At 37.8% G+C, this 9,512-nt stretch overlaps 1 protein-coding gene across 1 annotated transcript; it reads left to right on the top strand.

Annotated features, from left to right (window-relative positions):
- Positions 1–476: 476 nt before the first annotated feature.
- Positions 477–9,156, top strand: LOC140771808 (DNA damage-binding protein 1). The gene is made up of 19 exons (XM_073113514.1): positions 477–733; positions 1,000–1,048; positions 1,526–1,585; positions 1,664–1,755; positions 1,974–2,025; positions 2,877–2,939; positions 3,026–3,075; positions 3,253–3,328; positions 3,549–3,758; positions 3,879–3,985; positions 4,103–4,211; positions 4,466–4,666; positions 4,761–4,976; positions 5,199–5,309; positions 5,952–6,227; positions 6,299–6,573; positions 7,189–7,540; positions 7,820–8,104; positions 8,342–9,156. Exons 1-19 carry the CDS (start codon positions 630–632, stop codon positions 8,921–8,923), a joined length of 3,270 nt encoding a protein of 1,089 aa, XP_072969615.1. The 5' UTR covers positions 477–629; the 3' UTR covers positions 8,924–9,156.
- Positions 9,157–9,512: the final 356 nt, after the last annotated feature.

The following is a 9,512-nucleotide window of genomic DNA, read 5'->3' on the forward strand; positions in this document are numbered from 1 at the left end:
GAATCTTAAGAAATTTACCCAACTCGTATCCGTCTTTGTCTAAATATTTATGAAAATTCTAATTCTATTTGGATAGGATTTTTGAACAATTTTTGAACTCGAATTAATTGGGTCAGATTGCGGGTCGAATTAGATAACATCCGAGAGGCCCACTATAAATCTAAGATCCCTGAATCATGGGTAACTGAATATTTGATATTCGTATCTGAATCTTTAAGAAATTTACCCAACTCGTATCCGTCTTTGTGTAGATATTGTATGAAAATTCTAATTGTATTTATATCCGGTCGGGTAAGGATTTTTGAACAATTTTTGAACTCGAATCAATCGGGTCAGATGGCGGGTCGGATTGGATAACATCCGACCCGTTTTAACCAGTGTACACAAGTCCTAAAACGGGTCTTAAATGGATCCGGCCCGTTAACGCTCGCACAGATGTGTGTGTGGCGCACTGGCGCTACGCTAGTAGAAGGGCAAAGACCATAGGGGCATAGCTCTCCCTTGAAGTACCTTCTAAAACCCCCCTCTCCCTCTCTCTCCCCTCTCTCTCTCTCTCTCTCTCTCTCTCTCTCTGGCGACGGTAGCGGCGGAGTAGAAGCGGCGGCGGCGGAGTAGAAGCGGCGGCAGATATGAGCGTGTGGAACTATGTGGTGACGGCGCACAAGCCGACCAACGTCACCCATTCCTGCGTCGGCAACTTTACCGGACCCCAGGAGCTCAATCTCATCATTGCGTAATCCTCTCTCCTCTCTCCCTTTCTCTTCTCTAGGGTTCCATTTCCATTTTAGGGCTTCTCTTTCAGATCTTAATAACCCCTTTCCCTTCCTTTTTTTTTTCCACCGGGAATGTCTGAACTTCTAGGGTTCGGGGCCTCGGAAAATATAAGATCATGTCATTGCTTATTATTTTGGGGCCTTCGTTAATTTGATGGATGCTTTACGATTTATTGATTAAGATAATATTGTTAATAAGAAAGGCTTTTCCATTTTGCTTTTTCAGTAAATGTACTCGTATAGAGATCCATTTGCTTACTCCTCATGGTCTTCAGGTAAGCAGCTCATCCAGATTTTGGTGTTTTACGTTGAATTGTTCTGGCATTTTTTTTTATCGTTTTGGTTCATATTGGTTGAGATTTTAGTAGATATGAGTTATAGATTGTATGCCTGAAAAACCTATTCAATTATCAATTGGGATAGCAAGAATTTGGACAATTATAAGACAGCCATACTTTATGGATCATAATTTGGACAACTAGGAATCAGCAAGTGAAAGTTGCATGTATTTGTGACGAGGATGTGGAGACGTTTGGGTGGGATTGTTAGAAATGGCCGAATAAGAAATGAATGCGCAATCTGACACAAGTTAGTTGTAGTATCTATTGATGATAAATTTTGTGGCAATTCATTGAGATGGTTGGCATGCCCCCAAGAGTAATGTGGGAGAAAGTAGTAAAAATGCATGCATCCTTCAGTTACTTGCTTTCAAATATGTTTCCATCAGAAGTAACTGTCTTCAGTTGTAGCAGCCTATGCTGGATGTACCATTATATGGACGGATTGCAACCCTTGAGCTCTTCCGACCTCATGTAGGTTTCTATCTTTCATCTCAACATTGTCCTTCTTATGTATTCTGTAGAGTCTTATGTAATCTTGTGGTGTTCCAGGGTGAAGCTCAAGATTTCCTTTTTGTTGCTACGGAAAGATACAAATTTTGCGTTCTTCAGTGGGATGGAGAGTCCTCAGAGCTTATCACGAGGTCAGAGATGAGATGCCAGTCCTACAATTTTTGGTTTTATCTTGGATATACCGATATATGAACAATTTGTGTTACGTAAACTTGTTGCTCCATGATGTCTTCCCATGAAGACAAATGAATAATTTACTTCAATGTATCTTGTGTTTGATGACCAAAATGTGAGTCTGTAACTTACTTTTTAATTGGGTAATCATTCTATTAATTTTTCTTATGTGCAGAGCAATGGGAGATGTTTCTGACCGCATTGGTCGCCCAACAGATAATGGACAGGTGTGCCTGGTTTTTTCCTTTCATCGCTAGCTAATAATTTTGTCAGTCTAGCAACCACTAGAGGTTGCCTGAGATGCTATGGGCGGTTAGTTTGTTGTTTATTAATGCTGTTCATCTATAGAGATAGGGATAAAGGGAGACTTCTGTATTCATCACACTGATTGAGTTGTATCTGTATATGCCCTTGCTCTCTAAGTTGTAACCATGGCAGAATATCCCTTATAACATCAGCAACATCAGCTACCACTTTAGACTTGCAACTTAGAAATAAATATAGGCTTTCAACTTTTGTCCAATGAATACTTTCTTGTGGTTTCTTAGTACTGTAGATGCAACTATGAGATTAAGCCATATATAGTTTTAGGGGGAGTTTGAATTTTTGCCATAAATGTTCTTTTATCAATTGAGCTAGAAGACTATTAATTTTCTCTGTAAGTGTTTCTAAATGCGGTGTTTTGTGATTTTGTTTTTACCTGATAGAATATTTTTAACTTCTGCTGCACCAAACTTTTGCACAAAGCATTCATTCTCATCATTCTCTCATTGTTCGAGTGATACTATGATTCTCCATGGATTTGCTGAAGTAGATAAAGGATGAGTTGTTTGCCAATGATGTTTCTTTCATTCAGGTTAGTTAGGCTCATGAGCTTAATATATATTGCACAAGCCCGCTTTAACATTAAATGAATGCATAACCTGCTCTTAGATATAATAGATTTTTCCGAAGCACTATCATATAGGAGTTTCTCGCTCTGCATCTCTGGTGATATCTGATTTTCCGGCGCCTTTGTTTATTGTCATGTGATATGTGTGAGCACTATTTCCTGATATCTTTTTATTTGTTCTCATAGATCGGAATTATTGATCCTGATTGTAGATTAATTGGTCTCCATCTATATGATGGCTTATTCAAGGTAAGTGTAATTTAGCTGTTTAGTTAGTTGCATTCAATATAGGCATAATGATCTATCCTTGGTTAATTGTTCTCTTGTTCCATCAGGTTATACCTTTTGACAATAAGGGACAACTAAAAGAAGCATTTAATATCAGGTAACATATTTCTTTGTTAATAATCTGGGCACTTGTTCTTTTTATAATTATTTGTATGCGGTGTGATACGTGGTCCCTCATTCATTATTGATGTCTCATGGATGATATGATGGCTGCTCATTAATAATTCATTTATTACTGTGGAAAACTTTTTTTATTCCTTTACTCCATTCACAGGCTTGAAGAGCTTCAAGTTTTGGATATCAAGTTTCTATATGGCTGCTCAAAACCCACAATTGTCGTCCTCTACCAGGTTTGCTCATATTTTAGAATGTCCCTTAATAGGCATGTGTATACTAGGTACACATTGAAAAGTATGAGATAGTTTAATTCGTTAAGTCTTGGCCTGCGTGTGATGTTTGTTCCTGGCTTACTGACACACACACACACACATATTCCCCTATGCATTGTCTTAGAAGGATAGTCTTCTTCTATACTAAAAGATTATCATGGTTTGGCCATCTAATTTACAGGATAACAAAGATGCACGGCATGTTAAGACATATGAAGTAGCTCTCAAGGATAAAGACTTTGTTGAGGGTCCATGGTCACAGAATAATCTTGATAATGGGGCTGGTCTTCTAATCCCTGTTCCCATGCCTCTTGGTGGTGTTATAATTATCGGGGAGGAGACAATAGTGTATTGTAGTGCTACTGCATTTAAAGCCATTCCAATTAGACCAGTAAGTGTCCTTCCCAGTCCCTTCCTCCACCTTCAGTTCTGCTACTTTAGTTTAATATGTAAATGTGCTTGTTCCTCTTATCACTAGCCATCGTTACTTTTTCCTTCTGTTCCATCTTAGTCAATTACAAGAGCATATGGGAGGGTTGATGCAGATGGTTCTCGGTATTTGCTTAGTGATAATGCAGGTCTTCTACATTTACTTGTCATCACCCATGAGAGAGAAAGGTACATGTTTTAATGCAATGATACATATTTAGCTTGTGTATATTTAACTTGAGTATTGTTACAGTAGGTGTTTTACTCATTTGATTTTTTTTCCCTTTTCTTTTGGATATGTTACAGGGTAACTGGTCTTAAAATCGAGCACTTAGGTGAAACCTCTGTTGCGTCAACAATATCTTACCTTGACAATGCAGTAGTTTATGTAGGTTCAAGCTATGGTGATTCACAGGTATACTATTAACAGGATCCACAATTTTCTTCTTTCCTTTTGTTCACATTTGGCACTGTAGATCTTCAGGTTGGGTATGTGAGAGACATCAAGAAGTTTTTCTGAATGTCTGTTAAATTATTTCCTACTATTACTTTGTGTTAGATTTTAGATATTTCTATCAAGTTCGCAAAACTAGTTCTTCATGTCATGTAAATGCTGCATGCTGGAATATTTAATACCTTAATACCTTGAGTTGATTTTTCTTCCTGCAGCTAATTAAACTGAATCTGCAACCTGATACAAAAGGTTCATATGTCGAAGTACTTGAAAAATATGTCAATCTTGGGCCTATTGTAGACTTCTGTGTTGTTGATCTTGAGAGGCAAGGGCAGGGTCAGGTTGTTACTTGCTCAGGAGCTTATAAAGATGGCTCCCTTCGTGTCGTTCGAAATGGTGTTGGGATTAATGAGCAGGCTAGTTTTTTTTTTTTTGTCTTTCACATGTTCTCATTGATACTAAAAGTTCTCTAGGGATTTTTAATAATGGATTTGTCTTTATGTGAAATAGGCTTCTGTAGAACTTCAGGGCATCAAAGGACTGTGGTCCCTGCGCTCTTCTACTAATGATCCATATGATACCTTCTTGGTTGTGAGCTTCATCAGTGAGACACGTATTTTAGCAATGAATATAGAGGATGAATTGGAAGAAACTGAGATAGAAGGATTTGATGCGCAAACACAGACCTTATTTTGCCAAAATGCCATGCATGATCAACTTGTGCAGGTTCTGTTCTACAACTTAGTAATATAGTGTCCCTCAAATTTAAATAATGATCTATTTGAGAATTATCATACTAATGTATCAAATTCTTTTAATGGGAATACGTTTTCATACAAATTATAATACTTGACTGAAGAATAGATCAACCATCTCCGCGCAAAATCACATATATAATGGTGTATGTTTGAAATAACAATTCCCTAGCTGATACATTCTACATAACAGGTTACTGCTAATTCTGTTCGATTAGTAAGCTCCACATCTCGAGAGTTACTAGATCAATGGAATGCACCATCAGGGTTCTCGATCAATGTTGCTTCTGCTAATGCTACTCAGGTCAGTTCTTTTTACCAAACTACTGACTGTCTAATCTTATCAATTATGTAACATATGTTAGTTTGAATAAATGAAGTTTGATCTAACTTCAAACACTGAAGTAGTTTCAATTTTCTCCTCAAGTGTCTTGTCACGTGCGTCGTGCTCCTACAAGGCGTGCCTTTAAACTAACAAAGTACAAACTGATGGATGCATGACGAGAGTATAGTGGCTTAGGTGTTTAAGAGTACTAGGCTTTTTATCTTCATTTTGCATAAAATATGCTTTTCTAGTTTTCTCCATGTCGTGCATGAAGTTAATGTTGCTTGTTTTTCCTTTTTTCTTTTCAACACTTGTAACATAGATTCACTAAAAAAAGAGTTAAATAGAAAACTGGTTAAGAGAGAACTAGGAGTTAAATGACACTCTAGCTTATGTTTTACTTTATTTTGTCAGATCAGAGTGGTTAAACTAAAGGACACTCTAGCTTATATTTTGAGACATATGCTTAGTGCACATGGCTGTATGCAATTCATGCAGACAAATGGTAGTATAAAATAAATGCCTCTTTGTGAATGCCAATTAATCACCTTCCCTACACTATGACTCAATCTGAGCAGTACTGAATCTCCTGAAGCTTTATGTTGCTGTTGTCAACTGCAGGTTTTATTGGCCACTGGGGGCGGGCATCTTGTTTACCTAGAAATTGAGAAGGCAAAGTTGGTTGAAGTAAAACACATACAGCTGGAATATGCAATTTCTTGTCTTGACATAAATCCGATTGGTGAAAATTCTAATTATAGTTCACTAGCAGCAGTTGGCATGTGGACAGATATAAGTGTCAGGATATTTTCACTTCCAAACCTTGAACTAATGACAAAGGAAAACTTGGGTGGAGAAATCATTCCTCGCTCTGTTCTTTTATGTACTTTCGAAGGGGTATGCTTTTGAACATATTTCTTTTAACAGCTCTGGTATGACATGTCTATTTACCTTAATTGCTTTTTCAGGTATCATATTTGCTTTGTGCCCTTGGAGATGGACACCTGTTTAATTTCCTATTGAACATAAGCACAGGTGAATTATCCGATAGGAAGAAGGTTTGTCTTGGGACACAACCTATAAGCCTACGTACATTCTCTTCAAAAGATACAACCCATGTATTTGCTGCATCAGATAGACCAACTGTCATCTACAGCAGCAATAAGAAGCTGCTTTATAGTAATGTCAATTTAAAAGAAGTCAGCCATATGTGTCCCTTTAATTCAGCTGCTTTCCCGGACAGGTTCTCTCTCTCTCTCTCTCTCTCTCTCTCTCTCTCTGTACTTACAATCATATGACATTGTTGGCCATCTGCTTCTGTCTTGCCATATTGGTGTGAATAAGAATTCTTTGCCATAGATTATCTTATAAGTTTCATTTTTAACAAGGTATCCCTCTGACTAATTCAGGGTATATGTTACATTTTGTTGATCTTATATTTGTTTGTATATTTAATTTGTCAAATATTTGTTCCTAAAGTAGTACTCCTTGGCTTATGATTTCTGAACAGTAAATTATGCAACTTTAGAGGTTCAGTTATAATCATTTTGCCCTTTGCTAACACTGTTCTCTGTTCTCATAGTATGCTTATTCTCAAGTTCCATCTATGTGCTTTGGTATTGAGTCTCTGTTGGTAAAATTTGAAATTGTGGTTTTACGATACTTCTGTTGTAAAGCTCTTGTGTAAATTTGTCTGCTGCCTTGCTTAGAATGGGATCTTGATCCTTTTTGACCTGACTAGGTTAGCTATTTATGGAGCTTTTCAATTGCTTGTCATGCTTATACTCTTAGTTTCATCTCTGGAAAACTCTTTTTTTTTTTAAATTTTTGCTGAATGAGTTCTTATTGATTAATACAGCCTTGCAATTGCTAAAGAAGGTGAGCTTTCAATAGGAACCATTGATGACATCCAGAAGCTTCACATTCGCACAATTCCTCTTGGCGAACATGCTCGGCGTATCTGCCATCAGGAACAATCTCGGACATTTGCTATCTGCAGTCTCAAGAATAATCAGACTAGTAATGAGGAAACTGAGACACACTTTATTAGGTTATTGGATGATCAGACTTTTGAGTTTATATCAACTTACCCCCTTGATACCTATGAATATGGCTGCTCCATTATCAGCTGTTCGTTTTCGGATGATAGCAATGTTTATTACTGTGTGGGAACAGCTTATGTCTTACCTGAAGAAAATGAACCTACCAAGGTAAACTTGCGACTCGCTATGCTGAAGCTGTATATGCTCATTTTTCTCTTTTTGCTTGATACTTGTTACTTGCTACTCTGACTTACATAAACTTGTTAAGTATTTAACAACTAAGGAAACCACTCGGTTTATCTTAAATGTTGGTTGTTATTATTTTTTTATCGTTAATTTAGCAAGTATTGGTTTAATGGCTGACACAATACTTGTAATACATATTAAAAATTAATAACCGTTCACATTTCATTGTTTCCATGCAAATAATGTTTTTACTTGTCGTAGGGCCGCATTTTGGTTTTTGTAGTTGAAGATGGGAAGCTACAATTAATTGCTGAGAAGGAAACTAAGGGAGCTGTTTACTCACTCAATTCCTTCAATGGGAAGTTGCTGGCTGCAATCAATCAGAAGATTCAGTTATATAAATGGATGCTTCGGGAAGATGGACCACGCGAGTTGCAATCTGAATGTGGGCATCATGGCCACATACTGGCCCTGTATGTTCAAACTCGTGGTGATTTCATTGTTGTTGGTGATCTTATGAAGTCTATATCCCTGTTGCTGTATAAGGTGAGCATCAATCTCGAATAGATTTACTTAGCGTCATCTATCATGGGAATCGATCATCTAGTAGTTTCATAGAATAATATGATTTCCAGTTTTTATGAAGTATTTGTTTTGGATTCACATGGTTGATCTCGTTCTGTTCCATTGCTAGATTATTCATCTTTATTGGTGTCTTATGACATGCACTAGCCAGCTGGCCCTTCTTATAGATTTTAATACTGTGCTACGCTATATTGTCAGCATGAGGAGGGCGCCATTGAGGAGTTGGCAAGAGACTACAATGCAAATTGGATGACTGCTGTTGAGATCCTTGATGATGATATCTACCTGGGTGCTGAGAACAATTTTAACTTATTCACTGTGCGCAAGAATAGTGATGCAGCCACTGATGAGGAGAGGGGCCGGCTTGAGGTAGTTGGAGAGTACCATCTTGGTGAGTTTGTCAACAGATTCCGGCATGGTTCTCTTGTAATGCGCCTCCCTGACTCAGAGGCAGGTCAAATCCCTACAGTCATCTTTGGCACTGTCAATGGTGTCATTGGTGTCGTTGCATCCCTCCCTCATGACCAATATTCATTTCTGGAGAAACTCCAGGCCAACCTGGTAAAGGTTATAAAAGGCGTGGGTGGGTTGAGCCATGAGCACTGGCGGTCATTCAACAATGAGAAAAAGACCGTCGATGCGAGGAACTTCTTGGATGGTGACCTAATTGAATCTTTCCTCGATCTTAGCCGCAGCCGAATGGAGGAGATCTCAAATGTGATGGGGGTCTCGGTAGAGGAGTTGTCCAAAAGGGTTGAGGAGCTGACAAGGTTGCACTGAAAAATGAGGAAGTGAAAGGTTGCACCCTATGTATACCATGCTTGTAAATCCCAGTGCATGGGCTCAAAGAGTACCCCTTTAAGACTGCTTTATGATGTAATATATCAGGGATGATAGCTGGTCATGTGGCACCACTGTCAGATAATTTGTTCTTTATTTTATTGAGGGTTTCTACATTGCTGTTTAATTCTATTGATAGATAGTCAGAATATTAAACAGCTACATTTTGGTCATGCCAGCTAGTTTATCTTCCTTTTTCTCCATCAAGTTTTCACCTGGAGTCCACTCTGCAACCTCTTTGTGTTGCGGAGTGGTACGCTCGCTGTAGTTGGATGGTAATATCTTTTTGTTAACTTGTTTACTCTTCCTGGTTTTCATTTTTCAGTTGAAAAGTTTCTCTGTATATTCCATTGTTAATCTATGCCAGAGGCTTTTATTGGGAATAAATCTCTACCATCTCTTTGTGATTAAAGCGAGCTTCTAATTTATCACAATATATGAGGCAAAACTTATATTATTTTCTGACACTCAGAAAATTTATGATGTTTAGGTGATGCTCTTTTTACTTGTAGTTGTGTTTTCTCTCCAT

This window comes from Typha angustifolia, chromosome 12 (assembly GCF_048772165.1).
Source record: "Typha angustifolia cultivar Huaian chromosome 12, ASM4877216v1, whole genome shotgun sequence".
Classification (NCBI taxonomy): Eukaryota; Viridiplantae; Streptophyta; class Magnoliopsida; order Poales; family Typhaceae; genus Typha; species Typha angustifolia.

Bases quoted from the DNA above. Each gene is read 5' to 3' on its own strand.
- LOC140771808 (XM_073113514.1), top strand. From the start codon at position 630: ATGAGCGTGTGGAACTATGTGGTGACGGCGCACAAGCCGACCAACGTC. The intron at 4,977-5,198 runs GTTCTGTTCTAC...TCTACATAACAG, and splicing joins TGCATGATCAACTTGTGCAG to GTTACTGCTAATTCTGTTCG. The intron at 5,310-5,951 runs GTCAGTTCTTTT...TGTCAACTGCAG, and splicing joins CTTCTGCTAATGCTACTCAG to GTTTTATTGGCCACTGGGGG.